At 33.9% G+C, this 27,305-nt stretch overlaps 4 protein-coding genes and 2 long non-coding RNA genes across 9 annotated transcripts; 5 read left to right on the top strand and 1 right to left on the bottom strand.

Annotated features, from left to right (window-relative positions):
• The first annotated feature begins 272 nt into the window (after window positions 1–272).
• Window positions 273–7,971, top strand: LOC114542578 (nucleoporin NDC1-like). The gene is made up of 19 exons (XM_028562101.1): window positions 273–509; window positions 1,115–1,235; window positions 1,373–1,477; window positions 1,567–1,732; window positions 1,811–1,883; window positions 2,302–2,367; window positions 2,783–2,869; window positions 3,039–3,075; window positions 3,205–3,256; window positions 3,589–3,721; window positions 4,146–4,238; window positions 4,386–4,467; window positions 5,395–5,556; window positions 5,791–5,954; window positions 7,153–7,209; window positions 7,352–7,415; window positions 7,650–7,706; window positions 7,793–7,834; window positions 7,934–7,971. The coding sequence occupies exons 1-19, from the start codon at window positions 390–392 to the stop codon at window positions 7,969–7,971; spliced, it is 1,719 nt and encodes a 572-aa protein (XP_028417902.1). The 5' UTR covers window positions 273–389.
• On the top strand, window positions 7,688–15,352 carry LOC114542573 (fukutin-like). Of its 4 annotated transcripts, none has more exons than XM_028562093.1 (13): window positions 7,688–7,706; window positions 7,793–7,834; window positions 8,180–8,276; window positions 8,618–8,669; window positions 8,938–9,005; window positions 9,179–9,748; window positions 10,950–11,027; window positions 11,545–11,751; window positions 12,192–12,460; window positions 12,538–12,800; window positions 13,048–13,181; window positions 13,536–13,663; window positions 15,059–15,352. In XM_028562093.1, the coding sequence occupies exons 6-13, from the start codon at window positions 9,629–9,631 to the stop codon at window positions 15,279–15,281; spliced, it is 1,422 nt and encodes a 473-aa protein (XP_028417894.1). In that variant the 5' UTR covers window positions 7,688–7,706; window positions 7,793–7,834; window positions 8,180–8,276; window positions 8,618–8,669; window positions 8,938–9,005; window positions 9,179–9,628; the 3' UTR covers window positions 15,282–15,352. The 4 variants fall into 4 exon arrangements, with proteins under 4 accessions (XP_028417894.1, XP_028417895.1, XP_028417893.1 ...); XM_028562094.1 differs by having other exon boundaries at window positions 9,090–9,748; XM_028562092.1 differs by having other exon boundaries at window positions 9,079–9,748.
• On the bottom strand, window positions 15,331–16,691 carry LOC114542574. The gene is made up of 2 exons (XM_028562096.1): window positions 16,292–16,691; window positions 15,331–15,867 (listed from the first exon to the last, which is right to left on the bottom strand). Exons 1-2 carry the CDS (start codon window positions 16,617–16,619, stop codon window positions 15,854–15,856), a joined length of 342 nt encoding a protein of 113 aa, XP_028417897.1. The 5' UTR covers window positions 16,620–16,691; the 3' UTR covers window positions 15,331–15,853.
• An 840-nt stretch (window positions 16,692–17,531) lies between these two features.
• On the top strand, window positions 17,532–18,807 carry LOC114542579. The gene is made up of 4 exons (XM_028562102.1): window positions 17,532–17,636; window positions 17,954–17,997; window positions 18,085–18,530; window positions 18,603–18,807. The coding sequence occupies exons 1-3, from the start codon at window positions 17,545–17,547 to the stop codon at window positions 18,294–18,296; spliced, it is 348 nt and encodes a 115-aa protein (XP_028417903.1). The 5' UTR covers window positions 17,532–17,544; the 3' UTR covers window positions 18,297–18,530; window positions 18,603–18,807.
• A 2,213-nt stretch (window positions 18,808–21,020) lies between these two features.
• LOC114542584 lies at window positions 21,021–21,875 on the top strand. The gene is made up of 4 exons (XR_003689693.1): window positions 21,021–21,077; window positions 21,430–21,508; window positions 21,632–21,681; window positions 21,814–21,875. It is a non-coding gene; the product is annotated as an uncharacterized LOC114542584 (long non-coding RNA).
• A 1,262-nt stretch (window positions 21,876–23,137) lies between these two features.
• On the top strand, window positions 23,138–23,905 carry LOC114542572. Its single transcript, XR_003689685.1, has 3 exons — window positions 23,138–23,197; window positions 23,421–23,485; window positions 23,802–23,905. It is a non-coding gene; the product is annotated as an uncharacterized LOC114542572 (long non-coding RNA).
• The last annotated feature ends 3,400 nt before the right edge of the window (window positions 23,906–27,305 follow it).

Raw genomic sequence — 27,305 nt, 5'->3', positions numbered from 1 at the left:
GTACCTACAAGCTTAATTACTGTTTCTCATATGTTCAACGTCAGTCGGCGATGTATTGTTTGTGCCCGGTGCATGACGAAGAAAGTTTATTTAAAATAACAAAGCACTTCGTTCATCAGTGATCACCGACAATAGCCATCGCGGCCGTCGGTTAAGCCTGGTTTTCTTGTGGCATATAACGCCGACCTGTCGCCTCAAAATTAGATTGCCTCAGATGCTGTCATCACAGATGCTGTGTGTGGCCTGGACACATTCAGTGTCAGAGCCAATCAGAACATTCCATCTGAGATACCAAGATGGCGAACAGAATGCGGTTAATTTGAACAGGAGTAACTACTTTTTTAAAGTTCTTCATAATATAAAAGAGTCCTCGCAATTTTTCATATATTATGGACTTCTTTGCAAAAGAAGAGGATGATGTGCTGATGTGTTCATCGACAAATTTTCGTCGGATTGAAGTTAAAAAACTGAGATCAACGGCTGACGAAATAATATTGTTTTCTCATAAAGTAAGCACGCATGTTCTCTACAGTGTGTTGTATTTACCGTATGTATTATCTATTTGTAGTTATGACTCATATTTACTAATACCCAATAGATCCATCTAATGGTAGTAATGATGTCATGCGGCTCATGCCTACAATTGATAGAGAGAATTAGATTAATGAAATGATTATTAAGTTACTTCTCATGTGATATTGAGAATTATCATAGCCTTGGTTAGCATATATTATCTGTATCAACCTGCAATAAGTAATGGCACCCTCTTCCTTGACAATTCTTGCAATCATGCTCAAAGCCAACCAGTAATTATTAGTGATTGACCGATAATTGGTTATTGGTATCAGGCCGATATTTGCCTTATTGGTAGATTTTGAGTAAAAATAATAAATATATTCAAAATGTATGACATCGTCTATATTCGATCAATTAATTAAATTATGATTTCATTTAAAATTGGTATCGGTATCAGGTTTGAGTGCTGTGTGAAAAATTAACACAATCAGTTAATAAGTAGTAATAATTTTATTTGTATAGTATTAGCTGTTACTAACATAGTTTTTACTTTTATCTGTAAAATGTTTGACAAAAGGGGGATTTTCATCTTTTGCAGGAATTCTTATGGAGAAATGGTATCAGCTTCTTGTGGTTCATATGTCTTCTACCTGCAATCTGTATTTTGTATTTGACTCTGGTTTTGTTTAGTCTGCAACATCCTCTCACTTGGATCACAGGTGCAAAATAATTACGTAAACACTGTTTTAGTTGATTATATGAATTATTTGTAATATTATTATATGCAATTTTTATCATGAAATTTGTCAATGTTCTATAACCATTAAAATCATTTGTATGTGCTATTGTATTGTAGATGTTTTGTTGAGGATATTTTCATTTTGGGATATTTTTGTTTTTGTTGTCATCTTTGGCATTGCTGTTACTCCTGTGATCTTGCTTAATATAAAAATATGCTCTGGTATGTAAACTTCTGTAAGCTCTAATTTACTTATTTTCTGTGAATTATGTAGGTAATTTTTAATTCAATAATTATCTCTACACATTTAGTTGAAATAAAAACGGGTATAACCAGGCTCTCTGTGATCAAATCATTCTTCACTGTTAAACATTTATCTCATTTGATATTCTCGACGATTACTGCCTCCTTTGCAATTCATTGGCTCACATCGATGACATATCATGAATATGGAGTATTTACACGCAACTGTTCCATGTAAGATAATTAAAATGAATATGTTTAAAATTATGAAGTCTCAAGACAAATTTAATTGCATTAATTTACTTGATTTAGTTCCTACGACCGTAGAATCTCGTTGTGTCTCAATGAAACTACTTTGTTCATTCATTGCTTTGGTGGTGTTCTGGTAAGTATGCATGTCAAATATATATGTAATATTTTAACAAGGGGATAGGTGTTGAAGATTTCTGTCTATAAGCCCATTACCGTTTCGTTATTATTGAAAAGTTTAAATGAAAACAACCAGCGACGTTTTAACCTTGTTAGCAATTATAAGCTTGGTTTCCATTTAGTCCTAATGTAATTTAATCCTGAACATGTCTGGTTGATACATTACAATGTTGCTGCTACACATGTGCAGTCTGGTGTGCACTCGACAATGACAAATTTGAATACAGGAAAAGAAATATATATATATATATATATATATATATATAATTATATATATATATATATATATATATATTTCCCATTGGTGAGAATGATTTGCTCACAACAATTATGACAAAGTGGAAACAATGAAATGTTTTATTTTATATGTTTAGGGAGTTGTCTATTCAATCTTGTATTTTAAAGACAAACATCACCATATAATATTTCCGGTTGTTCAGGTTAGCATGATGTAATAAATTATGATTATATTGAGTCCAATTATTTTTTTCTTGCAAGCAAGGGCAAGGAGTCATATAGCTTTCAGAGTACCTCTCTGCATGCATACCCAAAGCTCATGAATGCATGATTCAATGTTTTGAAACAACTACTTTTAATTGAAAGGCTATATGCATAGAAAAGACAGAAGTACAATTAATATAATAAAATTCTGCTTTCAATAGCTTTACAATAACATGATATAGTATAATATTGAAGAAAAAACATTAAAATTGCATTTTTTTTCTGGGAAAAATACGATAATGGCACATTCAATCTCCAGCTGGTTCACAATAATGTCACATGTTTCATTTTATGGGAAGTCTCCGCACTTTTTGTCATGTACTGAAAGAGTATCTTTTAAATATCTTATTTTAGCAAGAAAGGATTTTCAGAGTAAAAGCATGTATGGTTCCTTGTTTGTGGCAAGCTATTCCGCCATTTTTTCAAGGTACAAGCAAAAAGGTTTTCTTGCAACCACTGCATGCAACGCTTTAGGGTGTTTGATACGACACTATGACATATTTTGTGTAATTAATTTCTGACGTGCATAGTTATTTATAAAGAAGCTTCCCTCTCTTGATTTTTGAAAATATCTATTATAGATTTTTATTGAATTTACTTTCATTTCTAGAGCATTCAGATTGGCTTTGTTTTGTTTTTTTGTTTCGGTAAATATATTCAATAATTTTTGTGCTATAGTAATTTATTGATTTCATGTTTTATATTAAGAATAGTTTCATTTATATCTCTATCCATGCATGTATATAAATGCTTCATTTTCATACTATTTTTTTCAGGGTCTTGTGCAAACGAAATTGTTCAACTGCTTACTGGACTTGACCATGATAGGTATTTTGCTTTAAAAATTGTAATTAAATAAAGAGTTTATAACCTGGAAACCCACATCAAGTTTGTACATGAAGTCACCAGTTAGCTATATTAGGGACCTTTATATGATACACGACTCCGGATGTGACATGAAATCAGCCGGTAGTGTTAAGCACCCAGTTTTAATTGGTTTTACATTGTTTACCAAAAGGAGTCCATAATTTTATTCCTGTTGTGAAACTGTGGAAATAAAGACAGTATTAGTCATCCGAGTTAGGCCCTGTTAGTCATATATAAGACAAGTATGTTTAAAGATTTGTAATCTAGGCATATTTGCAAAAATTTATTTTCAGTCAAATTAATCGTTTGGATTCTTTCTATCGCCTATTTGACCTTCGTTTCCTCTGGTTCTGTTTCTTATCTGGAATTGTAATTCCTTACATCTGGTTGTTGACAAATAAATTGTTTGGAATAATTCATACAGAGGTTAGTTATTTCATAGCTTATAACTGATATTAATTGTGCTTGGCAAAGTAAAAATATACATGCAAGGGGACTTTTTGCCTTTTTTCAATATACAATGATATCACAATAAGTGGTAATTACAAAATGTAAGTATGTTAGATGTTGAAAATCATCCAGGAAAGATAAGATAAGATTTCCTTAGAATTTGCCCTAAGCATCTTGTCGATTATTTACTTGCTTAAACTTTGGGGATCCATGCAGGGTACGTACAGCAGCATAAATTACCCTGGCAGCTCTATATGTCATATGTGGCTTGCATGTATTAAAAAAACTAAAATTATTTGGAGATCAATAACCAATGGGGTTATTATTAAGGTGTGTTCAATTTGAAATCATGCTATTGTAGTTTATTTTGCTAAATGTCTTGTTTTCCTACCGTTTTCAGGTTCTTAGATTTCCACTTCAGTCAACATTTACTGACGTTTCTGATCAAACTCTTCCTGTTGCGTTGAAATGCCAGACTGTTCCGTTACTCAAGGTTAGTATGTGCTACTGAATCTTGAAAGAATTAACACGGCCTCACCCTATCGAAATTAGCAAATGTACTTCGCTTTATATTTCAAACGACTGTTTTTCTTATAGTAATCATGCAAGGGTTGTATTGTCTTTATATGAATTTCTTTAGTACCATGCCTTTAACGATCTCTGTCAATTGTCGCAGTTTTCACAGAAACGAAGAAAACAAATATTTGCTTTGAGTGTCCCAGGTAATAATGCAAAAATCTTTTGAACCGTTCGTTTAGTGCCATGAATACTCTATAAAGACAGTATCCTTGCTTACTGGAAAAGTTTTAATTAACAGTCTTAATTTCGTCAATTAAAATGCCTTCTGAAACCTACCAATACTACAGGATAAGATATTTGATATTCGCTAATTTTGCTTCTGTGTGGTAGTCTTTCAAGACCATTTCATTTTGTTGTTCTAGAAAACCTTTTTGGGAAACATTTAATTTTTATGTAATTCTGGAAACAAGTTGTTAAGAACAAGTTATTGAGTTATTGATACCCAGCATTGACCGTCTTGAAAACAAACTTCGCGTAAAAAGGTTTTTAGTTACCCACCAATGCACTGTTTGCGCATGCACGAGTGCACTTCGATTTAAAACAGGCTTCTTGATCAACAAATGGTTCTATTGTACAGTTGAATATTCTCCTCAGCATTTTTTGAGCCTAATAATTGATATGGGAAAAAAACAGTTAAAAATACAAAACAAAACAAATCGAATTTAAAAAATGTCTTTCACGTAAAACAGTTTTCGTTCTCAAATGAACGAAGCAAAGAAATCGAGCTTTTTTAACAAGCTCACCCCAGTCCTAACATGTTCTGGTCCCTTCATTGAGACTTTCGTCTGATAATCTCGTAGATTACCTGTGCATTCTTGTATTTCAAGACGATGATCTAATATTTTAGGCGTAACTATGATTTATCATGACGTACATTCTGCATGTGTGATACGAAAAGGACTATCGCCCTGTATATAGAGTAGAACAATCCGGCGGTTGATTCAGCAGTTTTTTAGAAAGTGTTTTTCATTTTTGACCTGGATTGCAAATTGTTTTCCTTTTACCGGCTCTGGGTGGCTTTTCACGACACTTTTAACATTTTAAACTTTGCTCCCATCTATCTTTTTTAGGTGGTCGACCCTTGAATTGGTTATGGATTTCAGATGACTGTCTGACTTGCCTCAACAATCTCAAAGAACGGCTTGTTTCATATGACAATCATAATCACGTTGCGTACAGACAATCTGGAACAAACGAGTCTCTAGGAGAGAATAAAAACCAATATTTCAGAGGTATGCGGTGACTTTTGGAAGTAACATTAAAGAACAGGTTTGCGGTGTATTATTTATGGTAGTTTTAGGAAAACTATAATCGTGCATCTTTCGCTGTATTTTCCCATCCACATGCAGTTATCTCATTGCAAATATGTTTTCACTGCGAGGTTTTGAAAATTTTTGTCGCCACGATATCGTGTCGGCATCACATCAGCCGCACAACGAAAACTAAATTCATATTTTATATTGTAGCAAGAAATCAAAGTTCAGTGAAGAAAACTCCCAATTCAGTGAAGTCTCAAACAACACTTGGATTAACAAATTCAGGAAACAAGTCGCTACGGCATACATTAGCTGGCCATCAGTTATCATCTTCACTTCCATCTGAGAATACCCGCTTCGAGATCAAAAGCAAGGTATTACTATTATTAATCTTTAGTACATCTGTGATCTTTATTCAGTCATAGCTTAATAAATATTAAAGCCCAACATAGTGCTTTTAATAAAGCCATTTAGGACGATTTCAACGATTTAAAAGTATAAAAATATATTTAATGCATGGTGACATTTCGTCGTAACCTAAGCAAAAGTATTGTCGAGAAAGTTGCGGACAGCGCGGTGAAACAAATGCGAAGGGCAGGTGTACATGCAGGGGGCGCCACCCCCAGTTTCGGCAAGGTGGTCGGTTGAACGCGACGTCGGTCGGTAATCTCCAATCAATAATTATGTTCACTTTAAGCCAGTGGGTAATGTTTGTATATGTTTGTATGACCAGAGATTGAAGATGCGATAGAGTAAGCATGATATTAAGCAGCGTTTGTAATTAAGTGGTAGCTATAAAGAGCTATGGAAAATGGCGAAAAGACCTGAAAGTAAACATGAATTTGCGAGAAACATGCAGAAGTTCGTAAATTTACCTTTGGAGCGTATATAATATCTCAACATCAAGAAAAGGGAGCTTGCCATTGTGTTCGTTGTCATATGTGAAAGATATATTGGAATGTTGTCGGTTGAGATAATCAAGAAAGAAAGGAACGTGGTCCAAGGATCGGAACCAATCATCTATTAGCGTCGATAGAGTTTTCGGTTTGAACGGGAAGGACAGTTTATCCAGTCATGGTGATTGACGATGTCTCAGATGATTGATAATTGTCAAATGATTATTTTAATACTTCTAAATATTTAATGGCTTTATTAAAAGCAATTTGTTGGTCTTTTTTAATATGATTAGGTGTCCTCTCAGTAAGCTATTGTTCACACGATGCAGTATGTATATAGATTCCAGTGGTGGTCAACTGAAAATCGAGACTCGATAATCGGAGTGACAGAGAATGAGTTCTTCACTGGATGTGTTGGTTTTGTATTTGTTGAAAATATGTGTAGTCTCGTAACAATGTTTCACTATACTTCTCCTGTGTTTCATAATCATCGAAACATTTCAGGTTGACCACTAAATGAAACACTGATTAAAATGTTAATGAAACTCATCGATTCAAAATTCTGAATATTATATGTCCCATAATGCCCCTAAAATTGCATCTTCGTATATAACTATGGTCGTAATTTTTGTCAACGAATGTTACTGATGTCCCTTATTGTCTATTATGCGTGAAGGTTTTGCTGTCTAATGAATTGAAGCAAATTCCAGTGATAGAATATTTTTTAGAGAAGGTAATATATATTTTTTAATATTTTGAATCTGTCAAAGTTGTACAAAAATATGGGATAAAATGTTTGGTATCAACAATACTGAAATTTACTATCCTCTGGCTGCTGTTTCGAACATAATCCTTATCTTTTTTCCAACATAAAGGTGGACGAATTAGAAATGGAACGTTTATTTACTGACGTACAGTTGCAGATTTGGGCCGCAGAAGGTTTTGTTTCTAGCTAGAATTTTTTCGTGTGAATTTGGTGATTTTTAAAGCTTTATAGTAAATAGGAAACTAGAGATTGCCATTTTACACAGTCGCATTTTATAGCTAGTCCAGTGGTAAAGTTATATTCACACACTGTATACTAACCACCGATTGTGTTTGGTGCGTTTAAAGTGTATAGCTACTCTTCTTACATAAAAGTATTGAATCTGAAAAGAGTTACTGTTATTTCAGCTTTATCGCGACTTGTCGTTGCATGTTTACGGATGATGTTTTGGTGTCGCTCAAAAGGTAAATGTTTGGCCTTTCGATTTCACAAATGATTTGCATGAACTTTTAAAAAGTTCTGTATCTTCTGTATTTTTACTTTTATCCAGTCATTGCCATTTATACTGACATCGTTACTGGAACTATTTCAGGTATATTTTTAAAAACAGTTTTGACTAGACATGTTATTTTTTAGCTAGCCGTACGCATGATTGTGGAACTTTTCATTTAAATTTTTCTGATATAACCAGGAAGCAGCATGAAGGGTCTTCAAACCACTTCGCATTAAATGTTGTATAACAACGGATAAAATAGATAAAACGCTTCTCAACGTTTCGAGTGTGTTTTGCCACGTTCTCGTTTCCCATTCGGTACCAATACTACAAAAGTGTTCTATAGTGTATATCTGGGTTTTTAGTTATCGATCTCATGCAGAATTATCACAACCGTTACATGCATTGCAGAGTGTGAAATTCCAAGCTGTTTTGTTGTTTAAGGCAGTAGAGCTTTACCTAAAAAGACCTCCTGATGTGGAAGCATACAGAAAACGACATCCTGCGAAGATAAGGAGAACGGTATTCGTTTTGAGAGATTGTGAGTATTTCATATAGAGTCAGAGAGTAATTAATATATATATGATATTGTAACTGAGCCAAAGGACAATATTTAGCAGCTACAACTTGCATGCAACGCAAATTTTCACGCATACATGTTATCCCGCCCCGCGTTTGTGGTTTGTATAAATAGATATGCCCATGCAGTAACGAATAAAACAGCGTTTTATTACAATGACCAGTGATGTAAATGTCATGAGTTTTTGTCGCCTCAAATGTAATGCTATCAGTGTATTATATAGCACGAACCATAATTATATATGTTTATTCGTTTTTTGGGCTTGCATGGCCCTTTAAAAAGCGGCATTTTTAATATTTTAGCTTTACGAAGTTCTATATACAGAATAACTGAGACTTTCCAACAACACATCAGGTATTTAAAACTTGCGTCTCTTTTCGTATGTGGTTTTCTATGAACTACATTTTCGTATATCATTGTCTTCATGCAGGAGTAAGTGAACTCAAATGTAAAGTTCACTGTGAGGAGTTGATATTATCAAAAGAGTAAACGTCAGCCAAATGCAAAAGCAACGCCTCGTTGTTATATCCCACCTTTCGGCAAATTTATGGTTTTTATTTTTATATACTAGGGCCTTTATTAACATGAATGATAACGATGCTTTAAATCTCTTCTTTTCAAGTAACATCAAACTGTCAACAAGTAACAAGGAATTTTTGGTATCTTTCCTGGAGTTCCAGAACTGAAGAGGTAGCCCTAGAATTGCTAAAATTCATGGACTAAATAGCTAGATGTAAACTGTAATATGTCTGACATTTTCCAGTTCTGCTTAAGCTAAGGCGCCAAATTAAAAGACGAATTCAAAGAAGATTTTCTCTACATGATTTGGCCATGAGAATTGAGAATTGGGTGTTTCTTTCCAGAATGATGAACTTCGCCACCACGGGAAAGATTATGTACCATATGATATGTATTACATGAAGTACTCTACTTACAATGCATGATTATTTCTTGTAAATTTTAATAGCTTTTCTGTTTAAATCACAAATGCTTTTATAATTAAACCATGTAGATGGTTTCACAAATCTTTAGATAAATAGATATATGTACGTCAAGCCAGAGTCAAGTACGGTTCAGTCGGGAAAGATGGTCACGCTCCAGTTGATGCTCCATTATTATGTCAGCCAAAATGGTCGATGGCGGAACATTCAATTATGATTTGTGATCAGATATATTAAACAACGATTGTTTCGGTATGTAAAGAAGTTAATATCAATGGCACTTTAAAATATGGAAAGCAGGATCGCGTTTATGAGCAGTGCCTAAGGGACTAAGTATCTAATTTTTGCCGCCGAAATTCTAAAAAGATACAAATGATCAGCAGATGTATTTTGATGCAACGTTCGTTGGTTTTATTTTTCTTATCTCTCGTCTCTGTCACTTTTCTCTGGATTCAGATTTCTATGTACAATAATATAAATCGTGGGAAACAGGTAAAAACCTTTTTGATTTAATGCATAATATAAGTTTAAATAGTATTATATTAATATAACCAGGGAGCAGCTAGCCTGCAACGCAGACTATATATTGGGATATATACCCCAATATATAGTCTGCGTTGCAGGCTAGGGAGCAGCGTCTTCAAATATCTTAACATCAAATGTGGTATAACAAGTAACAACTCCCTGAAAAACACTTCTCCACGTCTCGATCTGAGGCCTTCGTCAGGAGAGACTAACTATCCATACTAACTCTCCTGACGAAGGGAGAGTTACTATGGCGTGTAACATGTAAATACTTCTGGACATACTTGGCAATCATACTAACACTCCTTTTGGTACCAGTATGCTCTTTTTAGCTGTGGTGATTTATTTCCCTTTTGTTGGGTAGATCATCTATGATGCAAAAGTATATTTTCTGTACTTTACAATATTTCTCAGCCAAACTGGGCAATTTTACTAAGTTTAGTATGCACTCTTTGGAAATTCCTTTTTTGTTGCCTAAATCAAAAGTTGATCTATTATGCAAAATTCTATTTGCCTTGATGATCCTTTTGTGGACTGGTAACTGGTTGCAAACATTTTAGAGTGATTATACTAAAAAAATCTGTCACATCATCTACTCTCAGGGCTGTATTACTAGAACGATAATTGGGGAGGGGGGTATTTATTCATATCTTCAGTTCTGCCAAACGGGTTTCTTTTGTAAGTGCAATAGCTTACAATAGAAATCCGTTATGCAAAACTGAATATATGAATAAACACCCCCCCAATTATCGTTCTAGTTACGGCCCTGTCTACTCTGGAACTCATTGAAACTCCAAACAACCTGTTCTATAATATTCTTATATTTTGGTGTCCAATGTTTTTACTTGGTCTAGCCAGGGTCTAGCTAAGATCCTCCTGGTGCATTGTGAAAACATTTCATACTATATACATACTTGTAACAGAGGTAATTAATAATGCTTACCACAGTTTGCAGCCTAAGTTTTTTTTCTATTGGAATATTGACAAATTGGGCAAAAAAGGGTGATTCCATGACTTAGATTTACAATTTGGTAGAGGGGTATGATAGATCTCCCAATCGTTTCCACCAACAAGAACACAGTTCTCAAGGTTTTGTCATAACCCAGTGTCAGTGTATGCGCTGATAAGTATTACGGTCATTCTTCTCTGATATGTTTTTATTATTCAGAGTTTTCTTGTTAACATCGCTCCAGCGTGGATTTCAAGCAAACACAAGGATTTGAAAAAAACTGGACAGAATTTACTTGTAGGTACATATCAAATTTAATAGTAAGATGCAACAGGGGCCGATTACCTGGACCGGGCTAGCCCACTTTATCGGGCGTTTCCTATTATTATATTAATATAATTTCTTGAGGTGCATCTTGATTTCAGCGATTTTTGTTTGTCAGGATGATTTTTGAGCATGCTTATTGAGCATTCCAAACTTCACAAAAATAAAATCATATTTTTTTTCTGTTAAGCTTAAAAACTTCATAAAAATAAAATATTCGTCTCTTTTTGGTATATTGATTATTGAGTAATTTTCAAATGTTTAGTCAGAGACTTACTACTTTATGTTGTACAATATAACAATGCAGATGTCAAAGAAGTTTATTAGGCCATTTTAGTCGATTTTTTCGCTGATTTTCAAATCGAACTTTATATTGGAATATATATATTATTATATAATATGCAGTGTTTTATTGACGAATCCGCCAACACATTTGCATTGTAGCTCATCTAAAGAATGTATACATCAATGATTATATTGTCGTTTTTAGTCACTGCTGGATGACTTCCTTGAAACATGTTCCGAGAATCGTATCACAATAATTATCATTGATCCGACAGTTTTGAAGAGTGTCCTAGATGACGTGAATTCCCAAAAGACACACCATAGAAAAGGATGCTATCATTTTTGTCAAAAACCTATAATCACTCTAGGTGTGCTTGAATCTCGATTGAATCCAAGTGGTTTAAATGCCCGGGTGAGTATATATACATATAGATTGCATTGTAGGCATGCGTGAATCCGTGTGAAACTAATTGGAGTATTTTCGTGTACACAAGTGTACACAAGTGTACACGGTCATCTTTGACTTCAATTTATTTTAACACGTTCATTTAGCTGGTAACTGAAACCATTGACTATGTTCGTTCACGCCGTTTCAATTTTAAAATACAATAAAAAGTAAAAACCGTTACAAATCGGAGGGTTTGGATTATCCCAGAGCCTTTGTTTCTTCGCTAGAGGAATGTGGGCTCGGGGAACGAGATTCGGCTGCCTGATGATACGGAAGAATCAGAGCAGAGTGTTGTAAACGACGTTTGGTAGCGAATGGAACACTCTTTACTTTTTTGTGGACCAAACCACATAATATTAGAATTGAATTTTTTCATTGATCCAGTTTATTTTTAATTTTCGTAGGTATTGCACAGTTTGAAAGAAAAAAAAATTGTTTATACAAGTGTGACAGGTCAAGATCCTAGACTTATTAAACTAAATGGCACAATGGAAAAACTCGTACCATTCCATTATTTATTTACTCGTCTTGATGTTATCATTCATGTGATAGTATTTTATGATAGAAAAGCACTTGGCTTATGGCATGGCTCAATTTCATGGAAAGACTTCGCTATCAATCTGGACAAAAAATTGATTTCTTATTATTTTCATAATGAAAGTGTTCTTAATAGGTAAGTATGATCACATTGCATGCAAATAAATTAAATCAGATACAGTAGAATCATTAATTCTTGCATTTTTTGTACAGATTCTCTTTGGATATTTCAACTGTTGACGGTTATACAATCAGATTACCTTCTGAAATTGACGAGTTTCTGAAGAATTTAAACACTTCCCGATATTTGCCTTGTAACATGAAACGAGCAAGACAATTTTATTCCAAATATGGAGATGATGGGACATCAAAGGCAGGAACGTTTAGAAAGCGCGGGAAAGAAGTGTTGAAGATTGCGAAAATTATTTTAGACGATCTAAGAGTGAGATTTTGGCTTAGTAGTGGAACATGTCTGGGTTAGCAAGAATCCTTTATAACATAAAACTAGTGTGTCGTTACAAGTATCATGACTCTGAGATTTGCTTGATGGCAAATTATATAATAAATTAGCCAAACGCGTTGTTAGTGCTCTCCAAGCCTGGCATTAGCATGCATTGACGCATATAAGTATTCCCATAAAAATCTATCTCCAATAAATGCTTATCTAGATTATCTAGAAAGGCATATATGACTAGCTTACATAATTTGTTTTTTCCTCCGTAGGTTGGTTCCGACAATGTAGTGTTATCTCTCATGGTAAAGATATGGATATTGGAATGTGGATCACTGATTATAATAAGCAACTTATTGATGAATTCCAAAATAATGGATTGTACTTAGAGCATTTATTTGGAAGGGTAAGCCTGAAATTGATGTTTGTGAGAAATTTCTAGCGTAAGACGTTGCAGGTCTACGAACATGCACTGACCTGTAGAGTTGAGTCAAGAATAGAGATTAGAGACAGCATAAATATAAACCAATAGCAATCTTTTAATTAACATATTTTTCAAGTCAAGGTTGATGAGCTTAGCAAGACGAATGCCATTGATAAGTTTGGCTAAAATACAATAGACACTGACGAGAAAGGAACTATTTCTTGCACAAACCTGGACAATAACATAGTGTTAACTAGCTACCAATTGTGATAAAACGTTTTTCCTATAGAGGTTGAATAATCAAATAATAATGGATTTGATATCTGTCTTTTATAGGTCAATGATAGTTTTCAGATGTCATTTAAGACAGTTGATGATATTAAGTTGGATATTTTCTTCTTTTATGAAGAAGAAACTTACATGTGGAATGGAGGGACTCAGGCCAAAACTGGAAAAAAATTCAAGTAAGTCTAGAGTAGTTATAAGTATAGTCAACTTATTATATTCGTTCACCTTCAAATTTACCCTTGAGTACCGATGGATATAACGTCGTTATAGTCTTCTCTACAACGAACCATGCAATCGTGATCGTCTTTTTGTTACATGCAGATTGCAGAAACAATTATTCTTAAATATCAAAAGTTTTTTGACAGTTTTACTTTACGACAGCTATATATACTAAAGGTGTATAAAAAACGCATGGACCTGGTAAATGTTCTTCCTGCCAGGCGTACGCCTGCGCGCGCGTCATTTGTGGTGAAATATTTTGGTATGTGTATGGATACTTTGACGCCTTCGGAGATCTCCTGTAGAGAAAGTTTGTACACAGTGTTTTTACAAGTGTGTTTTTAGCAGTCAATGAATAAACGATTTGCGCTCAAAAATGGGTGAATGAAGGAAAATTCAGTTTAACTTAACAGGCCTAAATACGCAGGAATATGTAATGTAAGTTATTAAAGTTTTTGTGACTATTAGATATGCATAACTTGTAAAATCGACCACGTTAAAGTTGCAGCTCCCAAAGTACAAGGAATTTAGATGTTAGTTCAAAAACAAAATTTCTGCTTATCTCAAACACTGCTCCTGCTTAGTTACTTGTTACCTCTTGGAAGGGTTCTCGGCCCGCTAAAAACATAACACACCGCCCCTTTTAGTCTGCGATACAAGAGTGATCTCTGCCTCCCCCCTGATCTCTGATCTCTGTTTCTCCGTCTCCTCCATGGGGGAGGCAAAGATCAGTCTGCTATCGCAGACTAAATTTAAGAGTGCAGTGCGAAAAATAAATGCAGTGTAAACATTCTAACGTTAACATCCGTGAAATACATTGCAACATTCTGTTGGTGTAATAACATCTAAATTAAAACTCATTTATAATGTTCGTTATAATAATTAGTTACAACTGAAATTAACGAGTATCAAGTTACCAGAAAATCAAATTTAAAAGTTGAAATACCCAATCTTTTGAACCTTGCACACCTGCGCCAAATTGCCTGAAACCGTATTCAAACTGCATTGTCACTCCCAATTTTTGTGCCCATTCTTTTTTTTACAAACACAAACATTTTTCACAAATGCAAAATCATTATTTTCGCAAACCTTCTGTACAGAAGATGTCTGAAGGCCTCAAACTACCCACACATACCAAAAGATTACCCTATTGATGAGGCGTGTACTATGTGTGAACATGAATAAACAGTTCCACCAGGCATTGTTCATTATTAAGGCTGAGGACTGGTCTAGGTAGGTGTGGGAAAAATCGTAGATAAAGAAACTAGAATTTAAACCTCTTTTAAAATTAAGTAATGTAATTATTAAATAATGTAATTTTTAATTGAAATGTATTTGCATTATTTATCTAGGTACATTTTCCCCAACTTTTCATTATGTTGGACAGAATTTCTCGGAATGAAAGTTCGAGTACCATGTCAAACATTATCTTACATTGAGGCAAATTACGGGAAATCCTGGGCTGAGCCAGTCAAACATTGGGACTGGAAAAAAAGTCCATCAAATGTTATTGAAAATGGTGAATGGGATGAAAAAGACTGGCCAGATGTTATTCAATTTTTTGAGATTCAGTAAAATATTTTGCAATGATATTCCCTTATTATACAAAGAATGTATATGTATATAGACTAACTTTTGGTTTGTAATTACTTTTTGTAACAAATATATTTCTTGATTTGTTTAAAAATGAAGTATTTTAATCAGTGTTTCTGATTTGGCAAATGAATACAACTAACACAAATTTAGCTTTTATACATCCAGCACAGATTATATACTAACGTTAGGAATTCAAGCAAATTCATTGGTCGAGAGCCATGATCTATAAGAGGACAGACACACAGAATGATGTCACAGATAATTTTACTCAGTTTAATCAGTCATCTCTTGTTTTATTTTGTCAGCCAATCACATTTTAGCATGCAATAGCATTTCCTCAGTCATACAGATCATGTATGCTTGATATCTGCAAAATTTCTACTTTGACAATTTCCAAGTGATGGGAAAACTTGCCTGTTTAATTTTGACAGAAATGATGTCATACTGTGTATCTATAACTAACAGACAACGGTTCAATGTTATCTATTTGTTAAATACCAATCAGAAAGACAACTCCATTGTTTTTTGCAAGTGTGATTCCTCATGATTTGTCACTCAACACATACTATAAATAAAAGCAATCATGTTGTTCTGTGATATTTGAACTAACTCTGCAATCAGACCTTTTTCAGGATATTTTATTTGAAAACCAAAATTTTAGTCAGTACAAAGGAAATTCAAGAACACAGGCAGTCATCTTCATTATTTATAAGACACATTATTTGTCATTATTTTTCAAAAAGAAGTGTAAATTGCAAACTTCTCACAAAAGTGATGTGACATTGACTGTAATCAAATTACCAGTAACAACTATTAAATATGATCTACAAGCTCAGCATCTGGATCACCATTAATTAATACACTAGTTTTACCACCATGTTCACTGTCACTCTGATAACCATCTGTTATTTCTGTCTCACGTAAATTGCCATTTATGTCATTATCATTAATATTCATCTCTTGAACAATTTTGAAATATGATAACAAACCTTCCAGTGAACCACGAAACCCGACAACGTCATCCAAAATTTTACTTTTGCTTTGTAATTTTTCCATTTTTACTTCATTGTCAAAGAGCTCTTGTTCTAAGTTATTTATTTTCTCCTTTGCTATACGTAGTTCTGCTCGTAATTCTCGAATTTCCGTGTCTTTCATGTTTACAACTTGTTGCTTTTGAATATTGCTTTCTTCTAGATTTTCTTTCGACGATAATTTTCCATTCAAACGTTCAATTTCCTGTTCCAGTTCTTGCATCTTAGAATGCATCAGTAATATTTGGTCGTTTGCTTCCTTTATAGCATTTGTAGGCACTGCCATATTTAACAAAAGTTTACCCAATATTATACAAGACGACCCTTGTTGTCAGAAAATATGTTTTGTATAAATTGATTATCGTCATGGCTAAAAATAAGACACAGGATCTCCGGAGTTCGGGCCATCTTTAAAAAGTGGGAACGGGGAATTCTGGAATCAGGGAATCGGGAATCGGGCTCATAATTTGAAACTGAATTAAACTTTTTTTTTAACAATTACAACTGTTAACTGACGAGATCAATGATTGATATTTTTGAGAAAAAGGCCTTGCACACGTTTTAGTAATTTTGAAAACAACAGGATATCAAAATGCGTATACCGAACACAACAATAATTAAGCACACCTACTGTATCGTTTTTATTTAAAAGTTCTGGAGAAACATGGTGATATATATAGCAATACCTCGGAATGACCACGAATTCGTTTAAATCAAGATTCAGCAACCATAAAAAGTCCTTTAACCACGCCAGGTACGAGAAGGAAACTGAAATTTCAAAGTATATTTGGAATTTGAATAGAAATCATAAGAAGTTTACACTTTCATGGTCCATCACAAAACGCGCGCCAGCATACTCGCCGGGTGCTAAACGATGCAAACCTCTGTATTGCAGAGAAATTGTGTCTTTTGCAGGGTGACGCAAACAAACTTCTGAGCAAAAGATCAGAGATCAGAGAAAGGTATAAAAAAACCCAAAATGAAGTCAGTTAATTCAGTTTCAAACTATAAGCCCCATTCCCTTTATTTGCCAATTCCCGAATTCCCCGATACCCCGTTCCCCCATTTAAAGATAGCCGCATCTCCGAATATCTGCGCAGGATGTTACAAAATGCTTCATGATCACTGACACTGAGCTATAATTGATAGCCCAGTGTTGGAGTGATGTACCTCCTCCGCAGGCCCTTTTGGCCTTTTCCGGGGGAAGCAGCATGGCGGCAACCCTGGGAATTCAAAGCGACATATCGACTGTTGAACTTATCCAAATGCTGCAAGCTGAGTCTGAACAGTGTTTTAAAAGAATGTAAGTTGCTTTTTATTAATGTCTTATCTTTTTATTTTCTGTTTCCAGTACCGTGATCGTCTAATCTATACTGCAACATATTGTATATCAGTATCATGGATATAGACATTGTCTGTATTCACTGTGACTACCGTCTATTTACAATGATAGATTATAGCTTCATTATTCTGCCACACAAGAGTAATCCTTTAACACTTGCCCATCCAATTTGTTTTACTTTTGATTGCTTTAAGTACTATAATATTGACAGTTTCACCTTTTTAGACACTATTAAATTGAATGTTAACTGTACTGTCTATGTTATTTTGATTTCCTAGGGAAGCATTATCAAGTTATTCATGTTCAGATAATGAATTGCAAAGTTAGTCTAAAAGTGAAATAATTTCATCAATTTCAATAACTACATGGAAAATTTGCATATAATATAAAATTGTTTCTATTTTTGCAGATGAACTTGAGAGACTACAAGGAATAACAAAACAACTAAATCAAAGTTTGGAATCCTCTGGTCTTTCAGCTCTCCCAGGGGATCTGGATTTAATGCAGGACTCTCAAGCATTTATCAAAAAAGCAAGAGAAGAAACTGATAACAGTAGAAGTACACTAAAAAGAATTCAAGCTAACTGTAAAACATTACTACAAGCTATGGTGAAGAAATAATACATAACATACATATTTATGTATTAATACATTATGTTTCACAAGACTGTAACAGGCAACACCCTTTCCTTCCCATTGGTCGTTGCAACAGGAAGAATTTTACGGTATCTAGCTTACAGTCTGGAATCTTCTATATCTAATACTTGAGGAAAAGTTTGTTTGTTTTCTTTCATATTGGTGAAATATTTATAGACACAGACTGTATAACATGGACTGGTGTCAGGATTGCATTTGGTATGTACTACTTACTAAATATAGATTTACTAAAAATAAAATTCAATTAAACAATAGTTATCTATTTATTAGAAATATGTATAACAAAACAAAACAAAGGATTGGAACACTTCAGCTTACACCCAAATAATTTACCTTCACAAATAATTGTACAGTCAGACTGAGCTGGTTATCCAAGAAATGTTGAAGAATAAGGTAGAACATTTAATTAATGTGTGATCAGTAACTCAGTACACTTTATGAAACACTTGCTTGTGATATGCTTAGTATATTAATTGCACTTAATATTTATCCAGGAGCATATTCTTAGTTCATCTGGTATCTTGAATGTTTTGCTAAAATGAGAAAAAAATGGTTGTTTCCTTTGTATACCTTACAGAAATGCTATACATACAGTACACACTGACACAAAATGTACATGTGTGGATAAATCTACACGCTAGTATGCTACCCTTATGCGTCAGAAAAAACATTAAATGCATCCATTCGCCTGATGATCGCCTTGAGGGAAATAGTGAGTCTTGTTTTCGTAAGAGTCTGAATATTTGAAACATTGAGACTCGAGGGAAAACAAAACTCACTATTTCCTGAGGGAGTGTACATTAAGTGTTTTGTTATATAGGAACGAAAACATACATGTTACACAACAATTTCATTACAAAAACACTTTGTTATGACAATATGCGGGCAACAATTTTTCACTTGTTTCCGTGGCGGGAAACATTGCATTTATTTAAAGTCATGTGACTACGAATGAACCAATCACATTTAAGATACAAACGGATTTTGAGATCCGGATTTCATGTTGTGGTCACGAGGGTTTTTCTCCGGGCACTCCGGTTTCCCTCCATTTCATGTTTGGCAAAAACAGTGTCCATGTCTGGGGCCAAACAAAGATCTATAGTGAATTCTATTTTTTCATTAAACAGTGCTGTTATGTTTGGCCTCTGGGTTAAAATCCCAGAACACTGCCTTATTGTGTTAAAATGCAGGGGCAACTGCTGTCTTTACGTCCTTTTACTCGCAGGTGGAAGGGGGGATAAAAGATGCACCCACTAGTAATTCTATTTAGATTGCTTTAAAACTTGTTAATAAATTCGCTAGAAATGGCACAATCGACTTGACAACTGTCCCAGTGTAGCGTAGATTTGAATATACATACTGAGCGGTCAGCATGGATCCTGAAGATTTCAAGTTTGGGTTGACGAAAGTATTTTTTAGACCAGGAAAGTTAAGATTATTGTATCATTGTTAAAGTGATTGATTTATTGAAAGGTTTCCACTAAAATATGGCTAAATTCGTTTTCATTTTTGTAATTTGCAACATTTGATCATATAATGCTGTCAGATCCTGAGAGTCTAAAAGCTCTTGTATCGAAAGTTTCAAGGTGGATCGTTGTCAATTGCTGGAAGAAAGTGATATGGTGCCCAATCTCAGTCCAGAAATGTGACAATGCTCCATGCTTAACTTCGCAGAGAGATCTTGGATATAGTTAACGTCAAAAAGCTGGTTCTAACTCTCATGCCTTCCAGTGGCAAACAAGATCAAGTTCAGAGCAAAAGCTTGGGCCACGATTCAGAAGACCGTCAAAATGTTCCTCGCGTGGAAATAACACCAGCAAAGGTATATCAGGAGTTTACAAAATTCTACCGAGGGCAATGAAACTATTCCACCGAAATTTCTTATAAGGCCAACTATTTCAAATATTCATAATTAGTTAATGAACCACAAACTTATTAGACCATGTGTTTTGTTTTTCACAGATATAAAGGAATGATTATGATTAAACTGGACCTCTAGGAAGAACAATTTAGAACTGATAGAGCTATCCAGTATAAATAAAGTTAATTCAGTTTAGGTTTCCTCCTGTAGTAACACTGGATCAATAAGAGATATGATCCTTACTGGACCTCTAGGAAGAACAGTTTAGAACTGATAGAGCTATCCAGTACAAATAAAGTTAGTTTAGTTTAGGTTTCCTCCTGTATTAACACTGGATCAATAAGAGATGATCCTTACTGGACCTCTAGGAAGAACAGTTTAGAACTGATAGAAGTATATCCAGTATAAATAAAGTTAGTTTATTTTAGGTTTCTTCCTGTAGTAACGGTTGGGGGTAATTCTACAACACCTCCACTGACGGTTTCCTCGTTGTTTCAATGTAGTTTCAGGTTTAAAAACCGACAAGAATGTTCTGACCAAACAGATTTCTGATATCGAAAAAGAAATATCGGCTGCTATACAGAAAATCAAGGTTAGTAGACGTGTTGAAATGCTGCCTCAGGAACTTATCAAGGAGTGTTGTTGAAGGCCCGTCTGTTATGTATCATTGTCGATCTAATCATCTCTTGGTGCTGCATTTTAGAACACGATAATGAGCCGTGATCAGATCGAGAATCTCCACCGTATTCTTGTGGCGAAGGTGGACAAACAAGTCGTAGATTTTCAGAAGCAAAAAGGGAGGGAGAAGAGGGAGGAAGAAGAGAAAGAAAAAGGCGAGAAGAGGAGGAAAGGAGAAGAAAACAACTTGAAGAAGAAGCAAGAATGTAAGTTTAAAATGATCAACGATATCATATTCTTTTTCCTCCTAAACTCACACCAGATGATCCAAAATGGCGGAAATAGATTTGACTATTTGTCAAACTAAACAAAAATCAAATTCTCGGTTGAAACAACTTAATATCACTTAAAGTATATGTCACATTTATTGCAGTTCTTATAACTAAACATGTTCACGAAATTTCGGCTATTTTCATAAAGAATAACAAAAGATTTGATGGATTAAATACTGCAGAATGGTTTCTTTTTTGAAAACCCTGCTGAGCACTGATTGGCTGAAATATGAGCGCTGGCTGTGTACGATATTTAAATGTTTACATTTTTTTTTGTGTGTTTTAGTAAAGCTGAAATGGAAGCCGAAAGGCGAAGGGCAGAAGAGGAAGAAATGAAACGGAGGGAACTTGAAAAAGCGAAACAGGTTTTGAGCATTATTACGATAAATAAATAAAATTATTTTCAAAACTTTTTATGTATTAATGTCGTACCATACTTGATCACCTCTGGCAATATTTTTACCGTGAATCTTTTCTGGGTTTTTTAGAAAGAAATCGAGGAACAATTAAGGAAAGAGGAAGAAGAGGCAAAATCTCGGTATGAACTTATTTTTGCTACCATAAACATCTTTGCGAGGTTTTCCAAAAAAATTCCCGAGTCCTTTTTATAGACTCACACGTAATGCTTTAAATCTGATATTTTTTTCAATGTAAAATTTTATTATTTCAGACAAGCTGCTCTTGAACAAGAGAGATTAGATCACGAACTGGCCTTGCGTTTGGCAAAGGTATATCTCAATATTTTTTCAATTTCTTTGGCGATTAATACTACTAAATGCTTCCGTTTAACTGTTCAACTGTGTGGAAGTTTATGTTCATTTTGTGCTAGACAGAATTAGGCCTATACTAATTTGTTCTCATTTTAGGAATCTAGAACCCATGGAGGAACAAAAAGCTATTATTTTTCTTTGAGGTCCAGTAAGGATCATCTCTTTTTATTGATCCAGTGTTACTACAGGAGGAAACCTAAACTAAACTACCTTTATTTATTTATACTGAGTAGCTCTATCAGTTCTAAACTGTTCTTCCTAGAGGTCCAGTAAGGATCATCTCTTATTGATCCAGCGTTACTACATGCAGGAAAAAACCTAAACATACTTTATTCTGATCAGCTATCACAAACAAGATACTAAAAAATGAACTTGTTTTCCAACAGAGCGGCTTCCTTGAAAGATCCGAATAAGAAATATGACCTGAGTAAATGGAAATACGCTGAGTTAAGAGACACCATCAACACCTCGTGCGGTATGTGTTGTTGTCATTACTTGGTTCCTGTGGAAAGTTTAGTTTTGAATACAAAATATGGACTTCTGTTTTTGTTTTTCTAGATGTCGAGTTATTAGAAGCTTGTAAACAAGAGTTCTATTGCCGTCTTAAGGTTTATCATCAGTGGAAAAATAAAAATAAGGCATCGAAGTCGACGGGCCAAAGTGCTGGTGATCAAAGAGCACCTCAAGAGGGAGCGTAAACCAACGAGCTGAATTGAAAGTATTTAACGAGTAAAATGTTATTTACAATTTATTTGACAAGGTCGACAGTTAGCATTCAAGTTATCATGCACGACAATAAAAACTCGTTCGGTTGTTAGCTGCACCATTATTAGTTTAGCTGATTTGACTATTAGCAGTTGAACTGTACGATTAGTATGAGCTTATGAACAATATGAATTTTAGAAAATAGTGGTTGCGTTTTTTTTTGAGACACCCTGTAGTTTTAGTTGTATTAACGCGAAAAGAGAAGGCTTTTTTAAATCAAACTAAGAGTTGTATCCATTAATCGCTTCACGGAGCGGAATTTTGCTAATCACTTACAACGGACAATAGAAATATGCAAAACATTTTCATTTGGCTAATTTATATCCATTCCGGACAAGTCTGGCATGAGTTAGTTGATTATCTATTGTTGTCAATGCTAAAATTGTCCGTTGGAATTTTCTTTGTCGTTGAAGTAATAAAAGGCGGTTGAATCTAGACGAAACTCAGTGTTTGCAGTCTCGAAACGGAAGCATCAGTCGAAGAAGTTCAGGAAAAGTTGGAAGAGTCTTGCTTACTAAGGTACATGGTGATAGTTGGTTTGAACATCTTTTGGCTTGATCTCTGGCTTTGCAAACAAATTTACTGATCGCTGTGTTGATTTGAATAGCGTGGGAAGACGTGAGCGAATGGAGTCATATTCTTGCCGATTTTTACTGCTTTATCTTGTATATTTCGATTGAAAATGTCCAATGCAAGTGAGCTGTTACTTCAATTTAGTTTTTCCTTGCTTATTTGATTACAGAACGAACTACGGCGCCGAAAGATGGGAAAGGAGAAACGTAAAGGCTTGCTCGCAGCGAATAATAGGTATTGTTCTATTAGTATATGTGTATTTTGCATTTGTGACTTGAAAAAACACGTTTGTACTTTGTTTACGGACAGTCGGGGTGGACGAAACTAGAATAGTTTTGATATATAGAAATGAATTCGAACTTTATGACTGAAACTAACTTTCCAAGCTGGCCTATTCGTTTTTCGGACAGGGTTGCCCAAAGGGAATGCTCGTTTTGAAAGGGAAAGACGGATTAAAACTCAATGCCTATATAATTATTTGTATTGGTATATGATTGTATTATGCTAGACTTCCCTGTCCTTTCGTTTTACCGAAGTTCTGTTTTTGTAGAACGAAAGAATCGTAAAGAGATGTCGGACATGCCTTGGGACATTAATGCACGCAAATACAAAACTCGATTTCGACAATATGCATGAGTAAAAATTGCATGGAATTTGGCTTTTTGACTAAGATATAAACTGAAGACTCTTCTGTTTACCTCCTTCATTTTCACGTTTTTCGCCTCTGCATGATTTTTGCATGAAGTCTGGTCGTATCAAGCACATGCGGAGTGAATACAAGTGATTCTGGGGCCCCAATCACTTGTGTTTTCTCCATTTTGACAACTATATAGTCCGGACAAAAATATCGCTCAGAGAGCGCTTAAAACATAAAAACATGACATATGTATTTCTAGAAGGAGATGATAGTCCAGTGTTCTTGCTTTCTTGTACAAAAACGTGCATGACATTTTGTATTAAAACGTGCATGACATTTTGTATTAAAACGTGCATGAAATTTTGTATTAAAACGTGCATGACATTTTGTACCAAAACGTGCATGACCTTTTGTATTAAAACGTGCATGACATTTTGTATTAAAACGTGCATGACATTTTGTATTAAAACGTGCATGACATTTTGTATTAAAACGTGCATGACATTTTGTATTAAAACGTGCATAACATTTTGTATTAAAACGTGCATGACATTTTGTATTAAAACGTGCATGATATTTTGTACCAAAACGTGCATGATATTTTGTACCAAAACGTGCATGACATTTTGTATTAAAAGGTGCATGACATTTTGTTTTAAAACGTGCATGACATTTTGTACCAAAACGTGCATGACATTTTGTATTAAAACGTGCATGACATTTTGTACCAAAACGTGCATGACATTTTGTATTAAAACGTGCATGATATTTTGTACCAAAACGCGCATAAAATTTTGTATTAAAACGTGCATGACAATTTGTATTAAAACGTGCATAACATTTTGTATTAAAACGTGCATAAAATTTTGTATTAAAACGTGCATGACATTTTTATTAAAACGTGCATGACATTTTGTATTAAAACGTGCATGACATTTTGTATTAAAACGTGCATGATATTTTGTACCAAAACGTGCATGACATTTTGTATTAAAACTTGCATGACATTTTGTATTAAAACGTGCATAACATTTTGTATTAAAACGTGCATAACATTTTGTATTAAAACGTGCATGACATTTTGTATTAAAACGTGCATGACATTTTGTAATCAAACGTGCATGACATTTGTACCAAAACGTGCATGACATTTTGTAATAAACGTGCATGACATTTTGTATTAAAACGTGCATAACATTTTGTATTAAAACGCGCATAAAATTTTGTATTAAAACGTGCATGATTTTGTATTAAAACGTGCATAAATTTCTATTAAAACGCGCATAACATTTTGTATTAAAACGTGCACGACATTTTGTATTAAATCTTGCATGACATTTTGTATTAAAACGCGCATAACATTTTGTATTAAAACGTGCATGACATTTTGTAATAAAACGTGCATGACATTTTGTATCAAAACGTGCATGACATTTTGTATTAAAACTTGCATGACATTTTGTATTGAAACTTGCATGAAATTTTGTACCAAAACGCGCATAACATTTTGTATTAAAACGTGCATAACATTTTGTATTCAAATGTGCATGACATTTTGTATTAAAACGTGCATAACATTTTGTATTAAAACGTGCATGACATTTTGTATTAAAACGTGCATGACATTTTGTATTAAAACGTGCATGACATTTTGTAATAAACGTGCATGACATTTTGTATTAAAACGCGCATACATTTTGTATTAAAACGTGCACGACATTTTGTATTAAATCTTGCATGACATTTTGTATTAAAACGCGCATAACATTTTGTATTAAAACGTGCATGACATTTTGTAATAAAACATGCATGACATTTTGTATCAAAACGTGCATGACATTTTGTATTAAAACTTGCATGACATTTTGTACCAAAACGTGCATGACATTTTGTATTGAAACTTGCATGAAATTTTGTACCAAAACGCGCATAACATTTTGTATTAAAACGTGCATGACATTTTGTATGGAAACGTGCATGACATTTTGTATTAAAAGTGCATGACATTTTGTACCAAAACGTGCATGACATTTTGTATTAAAATGTGCATGACATTTTGTATTAAAACGTACATGACATTTTGTATTAAAACTTGCATGACATTTTGTACCAAAACGTGCATTACATTTTGTATTAAAATGTGCATGACATTTTGTATTAAAACGTGCATGACATTTTGTATTAAAACGTGCATGACATTTTGTATTAAAACGTGCATGACATTTTGTATTAAAACGTGCATGGCATTTTGTATTAAAACGTGCATGACATTTTGTACCAAAACGTGCATGACATTTTGTATTAAAACGTGCATGATATTATGTATTAAAACGTGCATAACATTTGGTATTAAAACGTGCATGACATTTTGTATTCAACCGTGCATGACATTTTGTGTTAAAACGTGCATGACATTTTGTATTAAAATGTGCATGACATTTTGTGTTAAAACGTGCATGACATTTTATATTGAAACGTGCATAACATTTTGTATTAAAACGTGCATGACATTTTGTATTAAAACGTGCATGACATTTTGTATTAAAACGTGCATGACATTTTGTATTAAAACATGCATGACATTTTGTATTAAAACGTGCATAAAATTTTGTATTAAAACGTGCCTAAAATTTTGTATTATCACGCGCATAACATTTTGTATTAAAACGTGCATGACATTTTGTACTAAAACGTGCATGACATTTTGTATTAAAACGTGCATGACATTTTGTATTAAAACGTGCATGACATTTTGTATTAAAACGTGCATGACATTTTGTACCAAAACGAGCATGACATTTTGTATTAAAACTTTCATGACATTTGTACCGAAACGCACATAACATTTTGTATTAAAACGTGCATGATAATTTGTAATAAAACGTGCATAAAATTTTGTATTAAAAAGTGCATAACATTTTGTATTAAAACGTGCATAACATTTTGTAATAAAACGTGCATGACATTTTGTAATAAAACGTGCATGACATTTTGTATCAAAACGTGCATGACATTTTGTATTAAAACTTGCATGACATTTTGTACCAAAACGTGCATGACATTTTGTATTGAAACTTGCATGAAATTTTGTACCAAAACGCGCATAACATTTTGTATTCAAATGTGCATGACATTTTGTATTAAAACGTGCATAACATTTTGTATTAAAACGTGCATGACATTTTCTATTAAAACGTGCATGACATTTTTTATTAAAACGTGCATGACATTTTGTAATAAACGTGCATGACATTTTGTATTAAAACGCGCATAACATTTTGTATTAAAACGTGCACGACATTTTGTATTAAATCTTGCATGACATTTTGTATTAAAACGCGCATAACATTTTGTATTAAAACGTGCATGACATTTTGTAATAAAACATGCATGACATTTTGTATCAAAACGTGCATG

This window comes from Dendronephthya gigantea, unplaced genomic scaffold, assembly GCF_004324835.1.
Source record: "Dendronephthya gigantea isolate DGI-Jeju-01 unplaced genomic scaffold, DenGig_1.0 000367F, whole genome shotgun sequence".
Taxonomy (NCBI): Eukaryota; Metazoa; Cnidaria; class Anthozoa; order Malacalcyonacea; family Nephtheidae; genus Dendronephthya; species Dendronephthya gigantea.
Note: the sequence above shows the minus strand (reverse complement) of the source record. Positions and strands in the feature narration are given on the sequence as shown.

Bases quoted from the DNA above. Each gene is read 5' to 3' on its own strand.
- LOC114542573 (XM_028562093.1), top strand. From the start codon at position 9,629: ATGATCAGCAGATGTATTTTGATGCAACGTTCGTTGGTTTTATTTTTC. The intron at 12,801-13,047 runs GTTAGCAAGAAT...TTTCCTCCGTAG, and splicing joins TAGTAGTGGAACATGTCTGG to GTTGGTTCCGACAATGTAGT. The intron at 13,182-13,535 runs GTAAGCCTGAAA...TGTCTTTTATAG, and splicing joins TAGAGCATTTATTTGGAAGG to GTCAATGATAGTTTTCAGAT.
- LOC114542574 (XM_028562096.1), bottom strand. From the start codon at position 16,619: ATGGCAGTGCCTACAAATGCTATAAAGGAAGCAAACGACCAAATATTA.
- LOC114542579 (XM_028562102.1), top strand. From the start codon at position 17,545: ATGGCGGCAACCCTGGGAATTCAAAGCGACATATCGACTGTTGAACTT. The intron at 17,637-17,953 runs GTAAGTTGCTTT...TTGATTTCCTAG, and splicing joins GAACAGTGTTTTAAAAGAAT to GGAAGCATTATCAAGTTATT. The intron at 17,998-18,084 runs GTTAGTCTAAAA...CTATTTTTGCAG, and splicing joins TTCAGATAATGAATTGCAAA to ATGAACTTGAGAGACTACAA.
- LOC114542578 (XM_028562101.1), top strand. From the start codon at position 390: ATGGACTTCTTTGCAAAAGAAGAGGATGATGTGCTGATGTGTTCATCG. The intron at 1,236-1,372 runs GTGCAAAATAAT...ATTGTATTGTAG, and splicing joins TCCTCTCACTTGGATCACAG to ATGTTTTGTTGAGGATATTT. The intron at 3,257-3,588 runs GTATTTTGCTTT...ATTTATTTTCAG, and splicing joins ACTGGACTTGACCATGATAG to TCAAATTAATCGTTTGGATT.